This window comes from Prionailurus bengalensis, chromosome E4 (genome assembly GCF_016509475.1).
Source record: "Prionailurus bengalensis isolate Pbe53 chromosome E4, Fcat_Pben_1.1_paternal_pri, whole genome shotgun sequence".
Lineage (NCBI taxonomy): Eukaryota > Metazoa > Chordata > Mammalia > Carnivora > Felidae > Prionailurus > Prionailurus bengalensis.
In genome coordinates, this window is record NC_057360.1 from 27927800 (window position 1) to 27952242 (window position 24443).

The 24443-nt window shown below is 40.3% G+C and overlaps 3 protein-coding genes across 10 annotated transcripts in view; 2 read left to right on the plus strand and 1 right to left on the minus strand.

Moving 5' to 3' along the window:
- TOR1AIP1 (torsin 1A interacting protein 1) overlaps positions 1–4297 on the minus strand; it is a 47220-nt gene extending 42923 nt beyond the window's left edge. For all 4 annotated transcript variants that reach the window (XM_043568313.1, XM_043568311.1, XM_043568312.1 and 1 more), the window contains exons 1-2: positions 2475–4297; positions 755–832 (exon numbers count right to left, since the gene is read on the minus strand). In XM_043568313.1, coding sequence (XP_043424248.1) covers positions 755–832; positions 2475–2952 — 556 coding nt within the window. In that variant the 5' untranslated portion in view covers positions 2953–4297. The remainder of the gene's footprint in view (positions 1–754; positions 833–2474) is intronic.
- Positions 1691–24443, plus strand: part of LOC122476067 (torsin-1A-interacting protein 2-like) — a 40559-nt gene continuing 17806 nt past the window's right edge. The window contains exon 1 of one of the 4 annotated variants that reach the window (XM_043568315.1): positions 1691–1887. The gene's annotated coding sequence lies outside the window, so the exon portion shown is untranslated. Of the gene's footprint in view, positions 1888–2529; positions 2635–7455; positions 7565–24443 lie in introns of those variants that run through there. The other 3 variants (XM_043568318.1, XM_043568316.1, XM_043568317.1) reach the window with 3 other exon arrangements.
- On the plus strand, positions 7448–23951 carry LOC122476069 (torsin-1A-interacting protein 2). 2 transcript variants are annotated; one of them, XM_043568321.1, is made up of 2 exons: positions 7448–7560; positions 21492–23951. In XM_043568321.1, the coding sequence occupies exon 2, from the start codon at positions 22152–22154 to the stop codon at positions 22545–22547; it is 396 nt and encodes a 131-aa protein (XP_043424256.1). In that variant the 5' UTR covers positions 7448–7560; positions 21492–22151; the 3' UTR covers positions 22548–23951. The 2 variants fall into 2 exon arrangements, with proteins under 2 accessions (XP_043424256.1, XP_043424255.1); XM_043568320.1 differs by having other exon boundaries at positions 7453–7564.

Below are 24443 nucleotides of genomic sequence, written 5' to 3' on the forward strand. Positions count from 1 at the left end.
TACAATCTATGGGATGTTACAGTTTAACTGGCAGCATTTCTTCCTTCTAGGTGGTACATAAAACAATGGTGGATCTTACAACTGATGACATTAGATTTGATGAAACACTGACCATATCATGCCATGATTTTACTATACAGATCACTCAATCCATTTTATTTTTAGTTTCTTATTTAAGTAGGCCCCATGCCCAATGTAGGGCTTGAACTCACCACCCTGAGATTGAGAGTCACACGCTTCACTAAGCCAGCCAGGTGCCCCCACTTAATCCATTTTAAATGGAAGGTAGTGAGACATATTCACTCACACCACACTTAATGAATTTCACTGAGTGGCTAATTATTACATGGGAGAGTGACAATGAGGTACTTGGGGAAAATGAAAGGGTTTTGAAGAAGACAAATCTGGAGCCAATTTTGGCTGTCACATTATCATGTAAACATAGAGAAGGGTCTTAGCTTCTCTGAGCTTCAGTTTTCTCACCTATAAAATGGGCACATCTATCCTGCAGAGTTATGTGAATGAATGACCATATCCAAAGTGGCTCGTAATTAGTAGATACTCAAGTATCCATTCCATCTTTTCTTGACATATACCTATATGGTTTAACTCGATACACTATAGAGATGATTCACTGTAATTCTGAATAAGTTATGATTTGGGACCCTTGATGAACCAGGCTATAGTGTGTACATTAAAAAAAAGAAATGAAAAAGATGGCAGGTAAGGCAAAAAATAAAATCACTCTTCTTACCTGGAATTTCTTGTGTTCTCTGGATAGTTTTCTTTGAGACTGTTTGGCTTAAAATAGTTTGTGAAGATGGTTCATCCTCTAAAGAACAGAAATGACAACTGTCAAAATTCAGAATATATGATCTGGTACAGATTATGCACCTTAACGGTAATATAAAAGCAAAAATGCACATAATTCGTTTCTTTAGCAATGTGTAATTAAGCCTACCAAAACTTAGGAATTTGGGTCTAACTACTCTTGAGGCAATATAAAAACAAATTATTTACCTTTGATGCTTTACTATAAAAGTCTACTACTTTAGAAATTTAAAAGATGGGCTACAGTTTCAGAAATGATGTGGGAGAAAGCAGAGGAGTGAAAAATGTTTAGACCCTTATGGGTTTTTTTTTACTAAAATAGAGGTAAATCCTTCATGTGTTAAAAAAAGCTGATAACACTGCACCAGGTTCTGTGGCAGAGTCCATATAATGTAACATCTATTGCCTACTTGTGCAAAGCATTCCTCAGATACTGAAGGAGGTACAACCTAACTTCAATGATGGGATCTTTGTCTTCAGGTTTCTAACCTTAAAAGAAACACACACTAACCTATATATGAGCTAAACTGTCTTGAGTACCTACACCCAGTAGTAACTTACACATCTTTAACATAAAGTTTTCCACATCAACGCATCTTCAAACGTGTCAGCACTTCAGGTGTCAATAGGTATGTGCTGCCTCTGACTGCTCTGAGCTGAAAATCCACCTCCTTTTCCTGGCCATCAATGGTTTACCGCTAATTATGTAATCCCATTGTGATTCAAACCCTCGGATTTTTACCTCATAGGTGCCTTACGTGAGGCTAAAACAAAACTTCACCTGTGACTCAGGATTAGAAGGGGAAGAGGGAGGTGGGTGGGAGAGGATGGCTTAAGGGAGTTGATTCACCTGTGACTTACCTAAAACTATACGCTCACTTTGTCAACATCCTTTTGGCCCATTTAGATAAAAACTAAGAATCCTGTTTCGTCAAGCTACTTAACCAATGAGGTTACACTGAGGAACCTCAAGTGGCAAATTTTTGCAGAGATCACCACACGTGAGACAGAGCGATCAGCTCAAAGTTCAGGATAATTGACTTAGCCCACCTCGGTGTAAGTACCTGGGAGGGGTCTCAATCAATTCATCAACCACTTGGAACTCCCCAAATTTCCCTTCCCTCTCCCCTGACCTGGGTAGCGTTGGAAAAAGACTGGAAGGTTACATTAGAACCATAACTCTCAGCTAGGGACTTCTGGCTTTTCAGAGTTAAAGGAGGAAATGGAAGTGGCTTTGGTAGCAACATCCGCAGGACAGAGGAAACTGAAGTGAAACGGAGTCCCAAGTGTTTTGATGTCGCGCCTGCCACCTAACTCGTCCACCCTCCGTGACGGCCTGCAGATAAAGGCAATTCGGGACGCCCCTGCTCGACGCACAGGGATGCGCAGAGCTCCCGGATCAGGTCGCTCAGCACGACTGCTTACCCAACCCTCAGCCGCCTGCACCTCTTGCCCGCCTGCGGTCGGGGCGGACCCCGCGTGGGGGCGCCCGTCTATCCGCGCCGCGGAGCCACTGGAGCCCCGGCGGGGATGAGCTGGGCGGGAGCTTACGCCCGCCCGACACGCGCACACACCGCTCGCGCCCGCGCGCCTGCGCTCGCTCCCCGGCTCGCGGCGGAGACTGTTACCTCCGTCGGTCTCACCTTCAGAGGAATGAGAGTCCCGTAACCCTCTCCTGGTCGTAACCGGAGACGGCTCTAGCAGAGGCTGCTGTGACTGCTGCTGCTGTAGACGGGTAGTCCTTCGCGTCTTCATCTCCTCGGCTTCCTGGAGTCGCGGCTGCCTCCTCTGCCGAGAACGAAGGTAGTAGGCGCTTTCTCTCACTTCCTCTTTCTCAGAATCAGGCCGGAACTCTTCTAGCGGGACTCGTCTTCTCGCCGGGGACTTTTCCTTGGCTACCCGGGGCTCGAAGTCGCCGTACACTTCTGGCGGCTCCTCCGAGAACCTCACTTCCCGCCGGCCGGGGCGCGACGGCGAAGGGATTCCGTACGCAGGCGCGTCACTGCCGCCGCCATTTTGAGGGGCGAGCCGGCGCCTACCCTCCCGCAAGGGGGGCCGGGGTGTGACGTATAGCCCCCATCCTTCCCTCCCCGGCTCCGCCCGCCTCCCGTCGCCCGCCATAGTTGTTGACGTAGCTTGAGTCGATCGCGAAGGTGGATTTGGGGTCCCTAGATTCTCCTGCCGTGGGTGGCGACGACTTTTCGGGGTGTCGGGCGGTGCTCGCGGCGGTCAGGGAGGCAGTTGAGAGTCGCCGGGGCCTCCGCCTGCGTCGTCGCTGCTGTGCTGCAAACCCGCCTCTGGGCCCATGGTGTGTCCTGAGGGCTGTGGGAGAGGCAGTGCCTATGCTGGGTCAGCTGCTGCGGGTCACTCCCGCCTCCTGGCTGAAGGCACCAAAGAGGAGGAGAAGAGGGAGGACGACGTCGCTGTCCTTGGCCTTGGGGGAAGGTGGGAGGGGACGACGGAGAAGGGACAACTGGCTGGGCAAATTGCCTTTCCTGAGCCCAGCTGCTCGTGGCAACTGTTGCCCGCACGCAGGAGACGCCGGTCCTGGCCCCCTGTTCCGAGTTTCTGGGGGAAGGCCGAGCGAAAGTCGTTGGGGGGGGGGGGGGGGAGAAGTTTCGGTCCTCGCCCCCAGGCTGTTGCGCAGTTTTCCTGGAACCTTTTTGATCGACGGCTACCTTAGCCATGCCTTTCCAAACTTATTACTGGAGTGATGATATAAAGATCCTTTTGCAAGGGCTATCTGTTCTTGGAAATTTCTTAGTTTTTAAGCCCCTTGTGAAGGCAGCCAGTTTTACATTTTAAGTCACCTGTTGAGAGTGCAAAGTCGTATCTGCAGATACACGCTCGGGTAGATTTCCATTTGCAGAATGTATGCAGTCTTATTCCTGGCTTTCGTGTTAAAGCTGTATTCCAGCAGCACTGTTCGGAAACCTTATTAGTGCTGTGTTATGGACGTTGAGAGATGAACAAATAACTTTGATTAAATAAGAGCGCTGTAATTTTAACTTATGGCCCATTCTTATTTTGATTCTGGGCATGACTTGATCTACTGACTTTGATTTAGGGTTTCTTGCGTTTAGTTTATTGAATAAGAAAGCATGACAAAAGCTGTTTGTTTCAACTCTTCATATTTACAGATGTGGATAACCTGCAGTAACTAGCCAAATTTAGACATATAGAAAGTCAATAATTGAGAGAAAAGATTGTTCCCTCAAACATATACACTTGTCTTGGAAGACTTTCTAGAACTTATTTTAGTGAGTAGGTTTAAGAAATTGTAATTTTGGAAACCAATTACTGAGTCATTCTGAAATTTTGGAAGATGTTTATTTCAAGTATTTTGAATCACCTTAGAATGTTTTTCAGTGACTCGTTTGCTTAAACTGGGCACAAATTTCAATTTAATGAAAGCCTCAGGTGTATTATATTTTCACTAATTGTCCATACATTTGGCTAGATAGTTACATGCTTTAGAGAGTCACCTAGGTTTTAGACTGTTAGGATCAGTAGTTTAGTTCTGTTTACAATATACAATATAGCCAAAGAAGCTGGAGGAACAGTATCAAAGGAGATGCTGCCTTTTTTTTTTTTTTTTTTTTTTTTTTTTTTAGCTTTTTAAGGGAAAATTAAAAGCGTATTCTCCTTTGTCCGCTTGGGATAAGTGGTATTGTATGTGGAAAATTTGTGAGGCTTAATTCTTTTCCGATAAAATGCTGAAAAGTACTGATACTTGGTAATACCTGGCTTTTTTATTCACGATTTAAGTAACCCTTTCTCTGTAAGGTGCCTATTATAGTGCTCATTAACATATAATTGTAAAAATTCTTTCATGTAATTTTTAAAGGATATAAAACTTTAATAGTGTTAATATACAAAGTTCATATTATGAACATCAGTGCATATTAAGTACGTCTTTAAAACATTTACCAGTATAGTCTCTACATAGACACTTTGGATACAAACTTTAAAACTTAGGTTTGGGGACATATTTTAAAAAGGACAAGAGGTTCTACATGTTGCTGAATAATCAGAGAAGATGAGAGGTTCTACCTGTTGAATAATCAGTATGGTGGTGTTTTGAAATTTTAAAATGCTTGTAAAAGCTTAGGAAAGAAACTAATGGCTTTCACTTTCCAAAGAAACAAATCATGAGAACATTAAGTAAAGTCAGGGGCATGTAGCTTTAACATTAACACATATATTTGCTTAGGGTTTTCCCTCTTTGGTCTAGATAATAATCCACAATCCTCGCCCTGGCATAGGCTAGGATTGTCTCCCACTCCTAGCAATCTTACAAATACCAACTTTCATCACTAACTGTGAAGTGAGGCTAAACTCTTATGAAACCAGATATTCTGCTGTAGGTGTTTTCCAAACTGTAAGAGTGGCCCCAAAAGACTTGACGTTAGAGGCAGTAGATTCATAGCCAGTAGTGGAAGGGGTTTGCTGGGTCACCATTACCAAGAGGGGGCATGAGCTCTGGTTGTTAAACAATTACTTTGGGAACGTGAGAGATGTGGAGGAATTCAGTGGCTCGAAAGAGAAGACAGGTTAGAGAAGAAATGATTATAACAAAGAATACACTCATTTAATTCATATATTTATGAAACACCTATTCTGTACCAACATAGATGTTTGATAAATATATGAAAAATTAATGAGTGTATTCTTTAGCCTTAGGGTATTTGCCATATATGAGGGAAGATCTCTATTAAAAATTATAATTCAGATTAAATGGCATCAATTTGTATACCTAGCTGTTATGCCTGAGTCTAGAAATCTAGTGTTGTTGACGCTGGATTTCTAAAACAGCTCTTTTCCTTATTTTTTTAAGTTTATGGATTTATTTTGAGAGAGAGAAAGTGTGAGTTGGGAAGAGGCAGAGAGGAAGAGAGCTATAATTCCAAGCAGGCTCTGCGCTGGCAGCTTGGAGCCCAATGCAGGCTCGAACCCATGAACCGTGAGATCATGACCTGAACCCAATTGGACGCTTAAGTGACTGAGCTACCCGAGCACCCTTAAAGCAGCTATTTTAAAGGACACAGTTTATTTTAAAATAATGTAATTTTTGTATATGAAGTTTTTGTTTTTAGGGTAAGCAGAAATCTAGTTACTTAGAAAGCATTTATCAATTCATTGTGCATCATCACCTATCTGGTCAGATAGGAAAATAACTCTATTATCTTAGCAGAAAGGCAACACTGTTCCTTTTTTTTTTTTTTAAACATTTTATTTATTTTTTAAGAGAGACCGAGTATGAGCAGGGGAAGGGAAGGGCAGAGAGAGAGGGAGACACAGAATCTGAAGCAGGCTCCAGGCTCTGAGCTGTCAGCACAGAGCCCGACGAGGGGCTTGAACCCATGAACTGTGAGATCATGACCTGAGCCAAAGTCAGACACTTAACCTACTGAGCCACCCAGGGGCCCCAGCAGTGTTCTTTTCTAATAAGGAAAAAATTAAAATATTAAAGCAAGTTCAAGAAATAGTAGCCAACTCCATTTATTTCCCATTCTCACAAGTAAATGGAAAGTATTTTTAGACAGTTACTGCAAGTGAAAATGTCTAGCTGGAAGTGTTATACTGAAATTAAGTGAAGTTAAATTCAATGAAATGAGTGGGATATAGTAAATACTGTTCCACTTATTCTTTATTGATTTAGAAATTGCAGTCAATTATTAAACAGTATTTAGGAATCCTGTGACTTTTGCTGAAAGAGAATGATTGAGAAATGAAGGCACCAAAAATCACCACCACATAAAGAATCATTAATCGAATAAATATTTATCTTCTGAAATGTACTACACAATCCCTCTTCTAGGTACTGGGGGATATGGTAGTGAAAGAGTAGACCAAAGACAACCCTCCCTGCCTTGGAGTTTATATTCCACGGGGGTCAGATAAAAATCAAAGTAAAATAGTGTTTTGGTCAGAAGTGTTACAGAAAAAAAAAAAGAGGAAAGGGAAACTGAGCTTTAGGAGAGTAGGTTTCTTCTGTGTTGTTTTGAGTTAGTGTACGTCAGGTACAGGAGTTTTAGACTTATTTGCCCCTAACCAATCGTGTGTTCTTCGCTAAATTCCTTGCCATCTCTCAATCTGCACATTTATGGGATTGACCAAAATAATAGCTATTTTTCATCATTTATTACTATAACTTAGCAGGTACCGTTAGGTACATTAGCATGTTTACGGACAAATGAGGTTTGTAAGTAGCCTTGTCCCCGTTTGACAGGAGCAGACTGAGGGTTAGATTAAGCAACTCGTTTGAGGACACTCACCTTGTAAAGGTAGAGGCCAAGTTCCAAGCCACGTCTAACTGGTACTGGGCATTATTGGGTAGTGCCCTCACAGTACTGGTTCCATGGGTTGTTCCCCGGTGTCTTGCAGAGATGCGCGCTTTCCTGTAGGATTGCAGGGATATGGTCCCAGGCGGTTCTGTGGTGCGCATTCGCCACGCCTCTCACCCTGGCATTGGCCAGCGGGTGGGGAGTGGAGAGAGGGGCGTGCAGACTGGGGAGGAGGAGGGGCGGGCCAACTACCAGTCCCAGCATTCCGTGCGTCCCTCCCCTCCCCTCCCCACGAAGGTCTTCGTCACGTGGACTGGGACCGGGACGACGTTCTGATCCTCCGCGTCCGAGGTGGGGTGCAGCCCGGCGTCGTGGGGCAAAAAGAAGACCGAAGGGCTCTCCAGACGTTGACAGTCGACGATTCAAGACCCTGCTAGAATTTGTAAGTAAGTAAAATGTATATACAACTTTTACATGTGTTAATATTTGATCTGAAAGCTTCTTTAGAAAGATTTTTCCAAAACGATCCCTCCCCGCCCCCACCTCCCTACAGCAAAAACCTTAAACGGGGAAGGTTGGGGGCGTATTTTTTTTTTTTTTTTTTTTTTTTTTTTTTTTTTTGGTAGTAAAAGAGGAGAAGCAGAGTCTTGTAAACGTTAAACAGATTAAGGTGGGAATAAGTGTTTGGGTTGGACTTTGAGACGAGAAGCAGAATTTCTATAAGGCTCAAAATGTAAACGGGATATCTGACTACCGCTGTGGGTGGTGATTACTCCCTTTACCTGCGTGCTTATTAGCAGGATCTCATCCTACGTAATCTCAACCCTTATAAAGTAGTGCCACCTCCGCGCCCCACCTTTTTTAGCCTTAATGGTGCTAAAAAGGGCCAAGGTTGAAGTTTAGTTAGACGCTACAATTACTCATTTGTTTATGTATTATGTACGTATTCTCAGTTGTATTTCATACCTCTTGAGAAAGTTTACTCTTTTCTTTCTTCAAGAAAGTGTGTAGTACTCCCTAAAAAAGTGGGGCAGGGAGTGAGAGGAAAAAGAAGAAAGTGTGTAGTATTCTCTACTTTATCAGTAGTGCTTGTTAGACTTTATACACGGTTACAGGAATCAGTTATCTTAATCTGATTCTATATACCACTTTTAGTTTTACCGGTTTTTAGACTTTAAAACATTTTATTTTAGATCTGTATGAGAAATCTTTGTCTTTTTTTTTTTTTTTTTAAGAATTAGGGCCATGGAATCTATCCATATTTACCAGTTTTATTTTTTAAGCACATGATTAGCATATAAATGGTCAGTGGAAAATCATTTAATGAGAAAAGGAATTTCGTGATAGAAGAACTAAAAATCTCAGGAGTCTGTATGGATTAGAATGGCTTGAAAATCTGACGTTTGCTATGGAAACTTTTAAGTGAGCACCTCTTCTCAGTAATGTTTATTATGCTGAAGGCAGAGTCCACAACTTGATTACCAGTTTTGTTGCTGGTTTATCACATAACCATGAATGACTCATTTAAGCTCTATTTCATTTGTTTTTCTTACTAGCATAGAGATAATACAAGCCTGAGAGCTCCTATAACTCATGAATAGAGTAACTTATGAACTTAGTTAATAATATTTGAGGATTATTGAGTATTTTAATAAGGTGTTGTGTCTTGTATATGATTTATTTTTGCCTAGAAGTTATTTTAAATTATACCATGGAAATCTACGTTTCTCTGAAATGCCTCTTGAATTTCCTAAGGGGAAGTTTGCTCAGAGACTCCCTATCTGCTTCTGCTGTTACTCATTTCGCATTTAGAATTTTAATTGTGTTACAATTTAATTAGTATTCTACATCTTATGACTACTATTGTGTCCCACAAGAGATAATTCCATAGAGTGACTATACTTTATCACAAGTTTTGTACAGCAAATCAAGCATTTTGTGAATAAAGAACAGTGTCCCCAACATTGGTTATAAGTATAGAATTTGGAGTGAGAGCTGTGTTTGAATTCCTGTTCTGTCACTGTGTGACTTGGGCAGGTTACTGTATTGCTCTGATCGCCTTTCCTTGTCTGCAAAGTTAGAGATTCATAGGGTTATTTGGAGTATTAAATGGGATAGTTTAAGGACCCAGCAGATGGGAAATTGGGCTGTTTTCCTCTTTACTAACACCATGATTTTGGTAATCAAAATAGGAAGAAAATCCACCTATAATTATAATACTTCAAATGATTAAATTGTGGGGCGCCTGGGTGGTTCAGTGGGTTAAGCATCTGTCCGGCTCAGGTCATGATCCCTGGTTCATGAGTTCAAATCCCTCGTGGGTCTCTGTTGACAGCTCTGAGCCTGGAGCCTGCTTCATATTCTGTGTCTCGCTCTTTCTCTGCCTCTCCCCTGCTCACGGTCTGTCTCTCGAAAATGAATAAACATTAAAAAATTTTTTCAGGGGCGCCTGGGTGGCGCAGTCGGTTAAGCATCCGACTTCAGCCAGGTCACGATCTCTCGGTCCGGGAGTTCGAGCCCCGCGTCGGGCTCTGGGCTGATGGCTCAGAGCCTGGAGCCTGTTTCCGATTCTGTGTCTCCCTCTCTCTCTCTGCCCCTCCCCCGTTCATGCTCTGTCTCTCTCTGTCCCAAAAATAAATAAAACGTTGAAAAAAAAAATTTTTTTTTTTTTTTAAATTTTTTTCAAAAGATCACACACACACACACACCCTCTCGTTTAGCCCTTGATCGTGGGCATGTGTAATGTGAATGTAATAACCTTTTTTGCAGAAAGTCAAATTTAAAAGATTGGTTAACTTCTGAGAGTTTTGTTTTAGTTCTGTAAATAAAGCTGTCTGGGTCTGCCTTTATTCTGAAATATTTATTCTGCCTTTATTCTGATCTATTCTGATTATGTAGAAACAGCATAATTTTCTTTTAACACGGTTTCCATTTGCTCTCCTCATTTCAAAAAATACAATCTCTAGGCACCTGGGTGGCTCAGTTGATTAGGTGTCCAACTTCAGCTCAGGTCACGATCTCCTGATCCGTGAATTCCAACCCCACACCGGCTTCTGTGGTGATACCTCAGAGCCTGGAGCCTGCTACTTTGGATTCTGTGTCTCCTTCTCTTCCCCTGCCCTGCTCGCTTGTGCTGTGTGTGTGTGTGTGTGTCTCAAAAGTAAATATTAAAATAATTAATAAAAGTCTCTAGTGACACTTTTATTTAATAATTTTTGAGGGCTTCTTGTGTGCCCTCATTATGGCAAATGCTGCTCGTTAACTCTTACAGTGCCTCTTTCTTCTAGGTAGTGTTACTCCTTTTTGTGGTTAAGAAAACGAAGGCATAGAGAAGAGTTCAAGCCAGGTACTGGAGCAGTCGGTCAGGCCTAGGCATCAGAGGAGAGTGCTGCAAGGGGTTTATTTTTGCAGCTTCAGTGTGTGAATTTTAGGTCCTTTATGTAGACAGGAATTGATCCTGGAGGCTGACCTACAATTTCTCTGTATGTAAAAGTAACAGTATTTGTAACTACTGTGACCACATTAAAAACAGTTTTTATAGGAAAATGATGAAGAATAGGGAAGTGTTGAGTGCCTGAACAGAAGAGGCATTCACCTATAGTTTTATTAATTGTATCAATGAAAGTATGATTTATATACAAGATGAATTATTAAGGGTAAACTTTTTTTATTAGAGATAAACATAGGGTTTATAGTGCCGGAAAACTATTCTTTTAAAGCGGTGTTTCTCAGACTTTGTGGTGAAACATTAGGATGATCTGGTGAACCTCTTAAAACACAAACTCCTGCACCAGCCTCTCGGAGATTCTGGTTTAAGTAGGTCTGGGGTGGGGCCCAAAAATGTGCATTTCTAACATGCTCCAACATGACACTGATGATTTCCAGTTAATATGTTTAGTAAGGAAACAAATACTACTGGTGGCTGTCCAAATTGTTGGCTTGAAGTGAAACTGGTTTTTGAACACTATCTTTTGATAAAAAGAACTAGGATTTTTGGAGACATAGTTGACTCCAGGGCTGGGACAGGGAGCCTGGAACATCTTGTAGTGCTTGAAATTCAGGAAATGATCAAAAAAGTTGAGGGTCCTGGTTGAAGGCACACAGGAGCCAACTTGAAGGAGCTCCTAATGGCCAAAGTTGGAGCAACAAAATGAATGCAAAAACATTATATAAACCCAAATTGAGGATCATCAGACAGAATAAGTGACCATTACTTTTCAAAAGCGTCAAGGTCACAAAGACTAAAAGGTCACAAAAGACAAGAAACTATAAATTACAGATTGAGGAACTGTCTCAGTTTGGAGACGCAGGAGAACTAACAATTAAATGCAATATAAGATCCCAGGTTGTACCTGGAACAGAAAAACGACATTAATAGAGAAACTGGTGAAATTTGAACAGTCTGTAGTTTAGCTGATAAAAACCAATGATTCTTGGTTTTTATAATTGTACTTCAATTTTATGAGATGTTGACTTTGGGAGAAACTAGATAAAGGATGTAAGAGAACTCTGCAATATTTTTGCAACTTTTCTGTAAGTTTAAAATTAGTTCAAGGGGTGCTTAGCTGTCTGTTAGTTGGTAGAGTGTACAACTGTTGATCTTGGGAGTTGTGAGTTTGAGCCCCACATTGGATATAGAGATTATTTAAAAATAAAATCTTAAAAAATATATATCATTAGGGTGCCTGGCTGGCTCAGTCATTAGAGCATGTGACTCTTGGTCTTGGGGTTTTGAGTTCAGGCTCCATGTTGGGTGTAGAGATTACTTACACCTCTTTCAAAAAATAAAATGTATTCAAAATAAAAAGTTTAATACAAATGTGTTGACTTAGCGTAGATAGTAAAGATGATTAGCGGAGTTGAGCTAAAACTGGGAATCCATTAGTGTACCCAAATATTAGCAAACTCTTTGATCCTTTGTGCTTTGCTTACTGCCTGTACTTAGTCCACCCAAATCTGAACTACAAGTCAGGGGAGTTGGGAGGGACTAAGAAGGGTAAAAAGGTTAAGAAGGAAAGGAAGTTTCTTTACTCAGAAAATATGTATGATATTTGAACTGTTCCAGGCATTTAGTCCTTATTTAAGAAACAGTTACCTAAGGAAGTAATTGGAGTACTTTTTTTTTCTTTCTTTAGTACTTTTTCTTTTTTTTTTTTTTTAATTTTTTTTTTCAACGTTTATTTATTTTTGGGACAGAGAGAGACAGAGCATGAACGGGGGAAGGGCAGAGAGAGAGGGAGACACAGAATCGGAAACAGGCTCCAGGCTCTGAGCCATCAGCCCAGAGCCTGACGCGGGGCTCGAACTCCCGGACCGCGAGATCGTGACCTGGCTGAAGTCGGACGCTTAACCGACTGCGCCACCCAGGCGCCCCTCTTTAGTACTTTTTCAAATTCCCTTTCAAATATATGAAAGTACCAATTAATAGGAATACTGGGAAGTTGTGGGAAATTGTGAAAATAATACTAACATATTATGACAACAAATATGGTACAGAGGAGTGGGCAAGACTTAGAAAGCCTTAGAAATTTAGTTTGAAATACAGACAAATAGCTGGTATAAGTATAGAAATACCTAAGCTTGGCACTGAGTCTCACTATTGAATGACTCATATTAACCTTAAAGGTTGACTGTTGGTGTTTGAAATTGAAACTGTAACAATTTGAAGGATGGCTTTTGGTCCATTAGGGCAAGGTCAGTTGAAATGTACCAATAAATGCCTAAAGCAGTTGTTCCCCTTTAAGGTATGCTAGCAATCCATACATACACCTGTTTTATCTGTCAGTTCCTGGGGTGAGAGAACACTCTGCAGCTGTTTTCTAATTCAGGATCGAATTTTTTTTTTTGTTCGCCTGTGTGTTCTTCAAAAGAGGGAACAGTGTATGTGGTAAATAGCACTGAAATTGTCATCCATAGGTCTTCTCTACTGATCTCAAGACTGCCAGATTAGAGCTAGTTCCTCACAAAACAATCTGAAGACTTCTTTAAGGAGCATTTATTTTCATAATAAATTTTGAACAGAATTAGTTTAGATTATGTGAACTTAAAAAGAAGTTCCTTTTTATGCCCATACTCCTTAATCTCCTGTCATCTAAATTCTAAACTAGTTACAAAATATGAAACTCAAAAGATTTGAGTTTGTGTGTGAAATGTATCAGAGATACTGTCTTCTATAAAAAATAGACATTTTTGATTATTGGTTAGCCTTAGAGTATAATATTCCATGGGAAAAAATATTCAAAATAAGAATTCAGGGTTTAAAGCATTTACATTTTTTGGGTTTTTTTTTTAATGTTTATTTTTTTTTTTTTTAATTTTTTTTTCAACGTTTATTTATTTTTGGGACAGAGAGAGACAGAGCATGAATGGGGGAGGGGCAGAGAGAGAGGGAGACACAGAATCGGAAACAGGCTCCAGGCTCTGAGCCATCAGCCCAGAGCCCGACGCGGGGCTCGAACTCCCGGACCGCGAGATCGTGACCTGGCTGAAGTCGGACGCTTAACCGACTGCGCCACCCAGGTGCCCCTAATGTTTATTTTTGAGAGAGAGAGAGAGAGACATTCTGAGCATGAGTGGGGGAGGGGCAGAGAGCTAGGGAGACAGTCTGAAGTAGGCTCTAGACTCTGAGCTGTCAGCACAGAACCCGACACAGGGCCCAAACCCACGAACCTTGAGATCATGCCCTGAGCCAAAGTCCGACACTTAACCGACTGGGCCACCCAGGTGCCCTTGTGTTTCTCTGTCTTTTGATTTTATGTATCATGTGGAGAGTTAGCTAAGGCTGTAGTCTGAGGGATATGTTTTCCTGGAGAAGTCACCCCAATCCTGACTCAGTCTGAGACTTAGATTATCATATGATAAAAAGAATGAGACAATTCTTACCTGTCAAAGGCAGATTTGCGCTTGCTTCCTAACATCTATTCAGGAAATAGTGAAGAATGAAATAGAATAAAAATATTTAATGAAGGTAATTAGTATGTATTAAGCTGCCATTATTAGTAGATACACATTTCAGTGGATTAAATAGAGTTGCATTTTCATTTTTCAGTTAAAGTGCTGTTTTCTAAATTTTCTTCTAATAAAGTTTCAGGAAGAATTATAAATTTACTTTAGTTCTTACCAAAAAACCTGATTTGTGTTTTTCATTTGTATGACATTTATGCAGTGGAGAAACTCTTTAAACTTTGGCTTTTAAAACTGTTGTTGGTTAAAAGATTTGTTTGAAAACCTTGCTTTTTCTGTGGGCCTTCCAGAATTTCCTAGGAACTCTACATACAATCTTTTTGTATCTATCTGAAGGCATTTAGCCTTTACCCAAAGTATGGTTTCCTTTCTGGATTCCCTGGACACATAGAAGTCCTGTAAGATTTTCTCTGTATCCATAGTTCGTGGCTTTGGGCCTAGTACATGGTTGTTTTCCTCAGGAACTTAAAAAATTACGTTTAATAATCAGAGTAATTAATAGTGGTTCTCAAGGTATTTTCAGTATTTCTACAAGCCTAATAGTAATCATATTTACTTTAAATCAGCTACTTTTAACTTAAGCTAATAGTGGAATTGAGGAAGGGAAACAAATCCAGAATATCTAAATCTTTCCAACTTGATGATAGAGGAATTTTGACTATTTATCTGTAATTTAAAATACTGAAAATTTCTTAACCAGGGCCAGTAACACTATCTTCTTTCTTTGTTAGAAGTTCTGATTGGCAGATTGACGTTGGCAGATGTCTAATAAATTTTTTTAATGTTTATTTTATTTTTGAGAGAGAGAGTGTGAGCAGGCAAGGGGCAAAAAGAGAGGGAGACAGAATCCGAAGCAGGCTCCAGGTGCTGAGCTGTCACCACAGAACCCAACGTAGGGCTTGAACTCCGGAACTGTGAGACCATGACCTGAGCTGAAATCAGACACTTAACCGACTGAGCCACCCAGAAGCCCCAGATGTCTAATTAATAAAAATGAGAAAATGAAATTATTACAGGAATGCTGATTGTTTAGACATCCTTCCAAAATGAGATCTGAGGAAGGGTGTGCTAGGAATAAAAATTGCATTTGGTAGTAAAATGATTGGGAACCATTAACACGTAATGGTTTTGAACTACGTCAGGTTCCTTTGGGAGTCTAAAAATACCTCTTTCTAGGAAAAAAACACATGTGTACATAAAACATTTTGTATGTAATTTCAGTGGATGCAGGACCCCCTAAACGTATCCTAGCTCTTACTGTGTGAAGGTGGAAAATTGCGATAGGTGATTTTCTCCACCCCTACCTCAGTATATACACACTGTTGAAGAGCAGCAAACAGCTCATATGTATGAAGAGGCTTCTTAAAGCTTAACTGTTCCTACTTCAAAAAGGCTGTGTCTTACAGTAGCTAGGAGTTACAGGCTGTGGAACCAGTCTTCCTGGATTCAAATACTTATTTTTCTGCAGTGACCTGTGTGACCTTTGCAAGTTGCTCAACCTCTCTGTTTCCTTACCATAAAATTGATTATTCTAAGGATTACATGAGTTAATACACGTAAAATGCTCAGAAGAGACAATGGCACTCGGCGTTAGTTATTGTTAGTAAGCATTATTATCTTACAGAGGATTACTATTGAATACCTGGCCAAGTGAGGTTCTCTGGGCTACAACTTACTTAGAAGAAGGGTTCCTTTTTCTAATTTAGTACAAAAGCACCATATGAAATAATGTCCCTGCAAAACGATGCATGTCTTTATGGGAGTATAGCTAGGTAAACTTTCTTTTCTATATCAGTATTAGGTAGGTCTCATTTCTGTGAAGAGAGAGTTGTTTACAATTTTATAAGAAAAACTAAGATCTGTATTCTTCTGTAAGGCTTTTTTTGGTCCTCAGTATATTAGCCACCCTCTGGGCAAAGTAACTGCTGCGCTCTTCTGGTCCACAATGTGAAATTTTGGTTCTGCCTATTAGTCTCTTTTTCTAGCCCATTAGTATTTCCACTCTAATCTTTTTAAAAATTATAACATTGAATAGAGATTCCGTAAGCAATTAGGTTTTATGATACAGTGAACCTTGTGCCTCCAAAGAGTTAAAAAAATATTTGTGACAATATTTGAAATGTTCTGTATACCCTTCCCAATCCCATCCCCTTTTCTCTCCCATCAAAATTAACAATTCTCCTTGTGCTTGTTGTTTCTTTTTTAGCTTTATTGAATATTTATTCCTAAATAATATATTGAAACTTGATGTAAATGAAAATGTGTAAGTTTGTGTGTGGGAGGGTTCTACTACTTTCAGTTTTTTTAGGTTAATATTCTTGAGTTTCATCTGTGTGTATATGTATGTAATACGGGCATACTTTGGAGACTAGTGAAGATTTTTTACCTACCACTGCAGTAAAGCATATATCTCAATAATGTAAGTCAAATCAGATTTTTGGTTCCAGTGCATATAAAAGTTATGTTTATACCGTAGTACGTTAATGATGCAATAGCATTATGTTTTCATAGGTGTACATACCTTTATTGCTAAAAAATGCTAACCATTATTTGAGCTTTTAGTGAGTCATAATCGTTTTGCTGGTGGAGGGTCTTACCTTTATTTTTTTAATATAATTGATTGTCAAATTGGCTTACATACAACACCTAGTGCTCATCCCAACAAGTGCCAGGAGTGTCTTACCTTGATGTTCATGGCTGCTGACTGATCAGGGTGGTGGTTACTCAAAGTTGGGATGGCTATGGCAATTTCTTAAAAAAACAACAGTGAAGTTTGATGCATCCATTGATTCTTCCTTTCATGAATGATTTCTTGGTAGCATGTGATGCTGTTTGGTAGCATGTTACCCACACTAGAACTTCTTTTCAGCACTGTAGTGAATCCTCTTAAACTGGGCCACTGCTTTATCAGCAAAGTTTATGTAATATTCTATATCTTTTGTTGTCATTTCAACAATCTTCGCAGGAGTAGATTGCATCTCAAGAAAGCATCTCTATGGATTGCTTTGCTTATCCATAAGAAGCAACTCCTTCATCCATTAAAGTTTTATTATGAAATTACAGCAGTTCACTCACATCTTCAGGCTTTACTCCTAATTCTAGTTCTCTTGCTGTTTTCTACCACATCTACAGTTACTTCCTCCACTGAAGTCTTGAACTTTCAGTCATCTGTGAGGATTGGGACCCACTTCCAGAATCCTGTTAATGTTGATATTTTGGCCTCTTCTCTTCAATCAGGAATGTTGTTAATAGCATCTAAAATGGTGAATCATTTCCAGAAGGTTTTCATTTTACTTTGCCCAGATCCATCAGAGGAGTAATTCTCTGTGGCAGCCATGGCCTTACAAAACATACTTTTGAAATAAAAAGACTTGAAAAAAAAATAATAATAAGACTTGAAAGTCTAAGTTACTCCTTGATTCATGGACTGCAGAATTGACATTGTGTTAGCAAGCATGAAAGTAACGTTAATCTCATTGTACATATTCCTCAGAGCTCTTGGGTGACCAGGTGCATCGTTAATGACCAGTAATATTCTGAAAGAAATCTCTTTGAGCAGTAGGTCTCAACAGCGGGCTTAAAATATTCAGTAAGCCATATTGTAAGCAGATGTGCTGTCATCCAGACTTTGTTCCATTTATGTAGGAAAGACAGAGTAGCTAGCATAATTCTTAAGGGCCCTAGGATTTTTGGAATGGGGGAAAAAGAAGCCTTTTGCTTCAACTTCAAGTTACCAGCTGCATTAGTCCCTAACAAGAGAGTCAGCCTGTCCTTTGAAGGTTTGAAGCCAGGCATTGATATTTCCTCTCTAGCTGTGCAAGTCACAGATGGCATCGTCTTCCAAAAGAAGGCTGTTTTAATCTACATTGCAAACCTGTTGTTAGTGTGACCACCTTCATTAAGTAAGTTAGCTGGATCTTCGGGTTCATTTACTGCAGCACCTACACCAGCACCCGCTGCTTCACGTTGCACTTTGATCTTGCGGGGACGGCCTCTTTCCTTAAACCTCTTGAGCCAACCTCTGCTAGCTTCAGACTTTCCTCGTGCGGCTTCCTCACCTCTCTCAGCCTGCATAGAATTAGACAGTGAGGATTTTGCTCTGGACTGGGCTTTGGCTGGAGGGAATGTTGTGGCTGGTTTGATCTTCTATCCAGAGCACTCAGACTGTCTCCGTATCAGCAGTAAGGCTGTTTCACTTTCATAGCACTTGTGTGTTCACTGGAGCAGCATTTTTCATTTTCTTCCAGAACTTTCTTCACTTTCACAACTCTGCTGTTTGGTGCAAGAGGCCTGATTTTCAGCCTGTCTCAGCTTTCTACATGCCTTTCTCAGTGAGCTTACTCATTTCTAGCTTTTGATTTAAATGAGAGGTGTGCAACTCTTCCTCTCACTTGAACATTTAGGGATCATTGTATGATTATTAATTGGCCTAATTTCAATATTGTTGTGTCTTAGGGAATAGGGAGGCCTGAGGAGAGGAAGAGAGATGGGGAAACAGCCAGTCAATGAAGCAGTCAGAACACACAACATTTATTAAGTTCAGTGTCTTACATGGGTGTGGTTTCTGGCACCTCGAAACACTTAACAGCGGTAACATAAAAGATCACTGATCATAGATCACTGTTACACATATGATAATAATGAGAAAGTTTGAAATATTGTGAGGATTTCCAAAATGTGACACAGAGACATGAAGTGAGCAAATGCTGTTGGAAAAATGATAGTGATAGACTGCTTGATGCAGGGTTGCTGCAAACCTTCAATTTTTAAGAAATGCAGTATGTGAGAAGCACAGTAAAGGAAAGTGCAATAAAACAAGATATACCTACCTCGATTTGTTTATCCATTTTACTGTTCATAGTCATTTTGGCTGTTTGGCTGTTACACGCAGTACTACCGTGAATATTTACATTCATGTTTTCAAATGCAGATGTGCAAATTTTCTGGGTTATATACCTAAGAGTGGAATTACAGAGTTCTAGGAAATGCACACCTTCAGCCTTACTAGATAATGCCGAATTAATTCCAAAAGTGGTTGTACTAATTTATGCTCCTATTGTTAGAGTATAAGGATTCAAGTTATTTGTATTTACCATTTATGTTTATTGGGCACATAAACATGAGTACTTCTCTGACACATAGTACTTTGTACGTGGCTGTGCAGTTGTTCCATACAACCTTATTTACTTGGGTAAATAAAAAGCCAAAAAGCCCTATTCTCAGGGATTTTATGTTTCAGTACAGACAAATGGCTAAAATGTTTACTATATCAAAATGGAAACAACAAAGCAAGGAGAGGGGACGTTATCTCGGCTGCTCTTGGATCTATATGGGGATTCGAGACTCGGGGGATGAAGTACCACTCCGAGGCCCTGGGCTTTATTTAGTGGTCAGCATAAACAGAGATACAGGTATGATGAGCTTGGTTGGGCCTGATGCTTTCAAGCTGATAATGTCAGTGAAGCTGTGGGTGGGGGGTGGGAGTGGAGTTTGAGAATCTTGCCAGGAGCATTTCAGGAGGCCCTCTTCACCTATCAGTGGTAAGGCTTAGGAATGAGGGAAGAGGCTGGTGATAAGTAATCTTACTCTGAGCACTTAGTGCTTTGGGGTCCCTTTTTGACTCTTGGCCCATAGTGGTTTAGAGGATCAGGGGAGGGGCTGTCTTGTCTGAAACATGAGGAAACCTAGAGTTCTTGAATTCAGGAATACTTGGGTCTCTAGTGCTTTGTGGACTCTTGACGTTGAGAAATGAAGGTTGGGGGAAGGGTGGGTTTATTTTGAGTACTTGGAGCTTTAGGTCTGGCTCTTGACACTGCCAGTGGAGACATGGAGTCCTGGGGGAGGGGTGGTTTTACCGAGAGTGTGCAGTCCCCATTGTCAGACTTGTTGATTTTTGCCAGTCTGGTGGATGTGGAATACTGTCATGTGCTTTCAATTGCATATTCCCGTTTCATGCCAAAAATCCAAAATTTCTTATCTTTTCAGTGTTAGACTTAGCCATATAACTCTACTAGTGACTTTTATGTTGAGCCCCACGATTGTGTGGCTTTATTCATTTGTTCCATGTACTAGACCTGCAAGGTTTCCCAATTCAATAACTGAAACTTACTCTGGTGCTCTTGTCAGTGGACCCTCAGGTGTTCAGTGTTGTCACCATAAAGGTTGTTAAGTCAGGATCCCTGCATCCCTTCTGTTGTTCACTTCGAATGAGGAGCTGAATTGGTAGGCCACACCCATCCATTGTTACCTAACCTCAAAAAGTACATCAGTATATTTACTGACTTTCTCACCTCATCTGGGGCTCCCATCAGAATAGGAGCCCTGTATTGCAGCAATGTCAGAAACTCTTCAGTTACCTTTTAAACTTGCCATTTTAAAATCTGAGTATCACAGCTACCGTTGATAGTCTGTAAGGAAGATGCTTCGGCCAAACCACAACTAAGGCTTTCACTCCTCTGCTTTTCAGGCCAAATCTTTATATAGTCTTAGCACTCACACCTTTCCCTGTGTTTCTTAGTGCTCTCACAGGATCAAGCCTCAGAACTCAGAAAACACTGCAGAAAAACAAGGTATATGTTGTACTTTGGCACATAATACTTTCTAGGTGGCTATGCAGTTGTTCTATACATCCTAGTACCTGACCTTATTTATTTGTTGCATTCAGTGTCATGAAGGAGTATAAAAATGATGATAGTATCTATAAATTCCAACTTATTTTCTAAATATTTTCCAAGAATTGCTCAGGACTATTGCTCAATAGTCCTCAAGACTTGCTTGAGACAATTTCGAAGAATTGCTCAAGACTATACCTGACTTGCCTTAGTAAACATTATAATGTGCATAAACCTATAAAGATAGATGTGGGTAATAAGACCTGTCCCTCGTGGTTTCTTTTTCAGCCTTCAAAAGGATTGCCTCCAACTTCCTATAGTTAGCTTTTAACGATATTTCCTGATGATTTTGTAAGCATTTTCCTGGATGGATTGAAGTCTTTTGTAGAAAGGCTGTCACCATTGTTAATGTTATCCCACAAATTACAGGAATATCATATATGTCACCCATTTCACAGAAGAGATACACAAGAAATCTCAAAGTTTTACCAGATTAAACATGATTATATAGACTTTATTATTACTAAAATGCAAAAGGAGTTAGCAAAAAGAAATATAGTCCTAAGAATACTAAGCTAATACAAATCTTAAATGAACCAAAACCCTTCCTAGTGCCCAAAATAAGCATAACTCCCAACAGATACACTGGTTTGAACCCATATAAAATTGTCATGGAGAAACCCACAAGACAATTCTCATCCACCTTGACTGGCTCAAATGATTTCCAAATGCATGTTTCTAATAATATTGTGAGCAACTCAAAGCCCATATGAGTCGTCTGAAGTTTTATCATTTACAGGTATGTGAAGCATTTCCAGACCCTCCAACCAACTCAACATCAGCTACTTCTCTGTGTCCTGATTAAGGTCCTCCCAAGAAAGACTTCATTGGATCCACGCTCAAGAGGACTCTACCAGGTTTTCCTGACCCCCCTCCATCACTGTAAAGTGCCAAGGCGTTAAGACTTGGGTACCTGTGTTACAACAACAAGTGCCAGCGCCCACAAAAGACCCATTGGACCTGTCAGCTCCTCTGTTTCACCAAGCAGACGTAATAATTTACCAGCAAAGCAGAGTAAGCCAAGTGCCTCTGCATGATACCACCAGCTGATAACACACAAGGAGAAATAACTAATTTAGACTAGAGCCCCATCTTTTCTTGAGAAGCTGGGATTTCAAGGAACTATTCTGAGATCTGTGCTGCTAATAAGCGACTGACAACATTATAGACGAAATTGGTCCCTGGGTTCAGAGACTGAGTTGCAATTGAGTGAAAAACAGACAACGAAATCTTGAAGAATTGCACGGAGGTGCAAGCCAAATTTAACTCTGGTTGCCAAGTATTTTCAGACTGAGAAATTGCTAAACCAGACCTGTAATAGGACTGGTTATTTGGGTATCTGTTGTCATTGTTGCCTCTTACTGTTACATTGCTTTCTGTGTTGTTTTTCTAGGCCCAGATGTTCTCAGATAATTCACATTGCCCTGACTGTGGACAACAATGGTTCCCTAGTTTAGAACTAGGCCATTGGTTGTACCAGACTGAACTTGTTGAAAATGAATGTTACCAAGTATTCTTAGACCGTATTAACAGAGCTGATTATTGCCCTGAATGTTACCCCGATAACCCTGCTAATAGAAGTCTTGTTCTTCCTTGGTCTTTCCCACTTGAGTGGGCTCCCCAAAATCTTACCAGATGGACCTTTGAAAAAGCTTGCCATCCATTTCTTCTGGGTCCTCCACTGGTTAGAAAAAGGATCCATGACTCTAGAGTAGCTGGTTTTAACCCTGCATTGCAGTTAATCCTGACCAGAACAGATAAAACCTTGAACAAAAAACTTGGCCAAAACAAATAACTTCTTAAACATTCAAAATCATGGAGACTCTAGAGTTTTGTACTCGTAGCCCAAGGAAGATGGAAAAAAGACTCCTTTCTAAATATGATATAGACCGTCACTACCTTGGGGACCTGCTTATTAAATTGTTGGATCTGCTCCCATGGTCTACACATATTTTGTTCAGCATGAATTTAGTCAGTATTCCAGCCAGACCGTTCATCTAGAACCAGTCTAATCCATGTTCCCTATGTTTTGGAATTCGCTTACCCCTCCTAGAAAGCTCCACAGCCTTATTGTGGACATATGACAGGGTAGTCCTGGAGGAGAGGCCCTATACTGTATGTACCATAATGATACTTCTCGTGATAACTTTTGTGGGAAAGCATCCCTAATAGCTGGATTGTAGATTATTCCAGTAAAACAGCTAGATATTTTAATAAGAAACTACATTGTTCTAAATTCCATCTCTTATACATTAACCCGTGGTAACACTTACATAGGTTATACAAAAACGTGCAGAAATACCATTATCTATATTCACTTGGCTCTGCATAAGCAAAGACTATCCTGTCTTTGTGGTGACTGAACTTAGAATGTTTTCCCCTGGAAATGGAAAAGTACTTATACTATGATATGAAATAGATGATGAAAGGCGGTATCAAGCTTGACTCCATAGATACTGTGAACAGTCTAGGGGAAGCATCTCTCTCAGAACTAAGAATGTTTTGCTGGACATTGACCACATTCTGGTCTTCACTTGTTTATGAGAATCATGGAACCACAGTATAGGAGAAACGTAGAAAAATCTGTTGAAAACATCTCAGAGGCCACTGAACAATTGTAAAATCCCTCTTGAGATACTAGATAATTCAGTGCTTGTGTAGCGGCTCAACAATGTTCGTAAGGTCCCAGGCTCTTTCTGTTCTTCCCCCCTGGGATCCTTATGGAAGCTTTTTATCCTTATAGTTGTTTCCCCAGTGAGTACAGTGTGGCTGTTGCTGTTACAGACATTTCATTCCCAATCAAAGGCCGGAAGTAGGATACAGAATGCTTTTTCCTTTCAAGTCTTTTTTATTTGGGGAAAAAAATATTTCTTCAAAGTCCCTTGCAGATTTTCATCTTAAATCTCATTAGAAGGTACTGGTTCACAAGAGAGCCTGAGAGGCCTGGCAAAGGGGAATGGGGTGAGCAATGCCTGGGTAAGATATATTGTGTCCCCTAATAAAATCAGGGCTCTTTTAGGAAGGGATAAGCGAGGAATGGCTATTGGTATGCGACAAATGCCTACCACATGTTGTGCAACCTGAAGTTGTTATTCTGTATAAAGGATGTACCCTGGAGATCTACCCTGTATCTGCCTTATGTCTATCAAAATGGAACTTCTCTCTTGTTACATTGCTGAATAAAGTGTGTGGACTGCTATATTGAGTGAAGACTAGTTAGTTTATCATTAACCCTTGGTTAATAACTCCCTTCACTATCCTAAAGCTCTTTCTAAAAAAGTGAAGTTTTATTTAGAGGTATTGCTTTTGATTAATATTATTGTCGCCTAAATGTTTTCAAACACATACTGACAAACACTTTACATATGTGCAATTTTAAGTATTGGCAAAATGTTTTAACCAAAGATGGTTTTAACTAATGTCTCCTTTAAATAGTAGAAAAAAATGAAATGGATATGTACTGTTGATTTTCAGACTAATACCTAGATGAGCTTGAGAAGATACGCACATTTCTTGATCTCACAGAAATTTTGATTCCTTAGGTTGCTCTTGGGGCCCAGGAATCTGCATTTATAAATAGTGCTGCAGGAGATTCTTATGCAGGTGATGTATGGATACTTTGAGAATTACAGTGGCAGCACCTCTGTGGTGTTTAGTTATCTGGCTTTAAAAGGAAGGAAACTGAGTACTC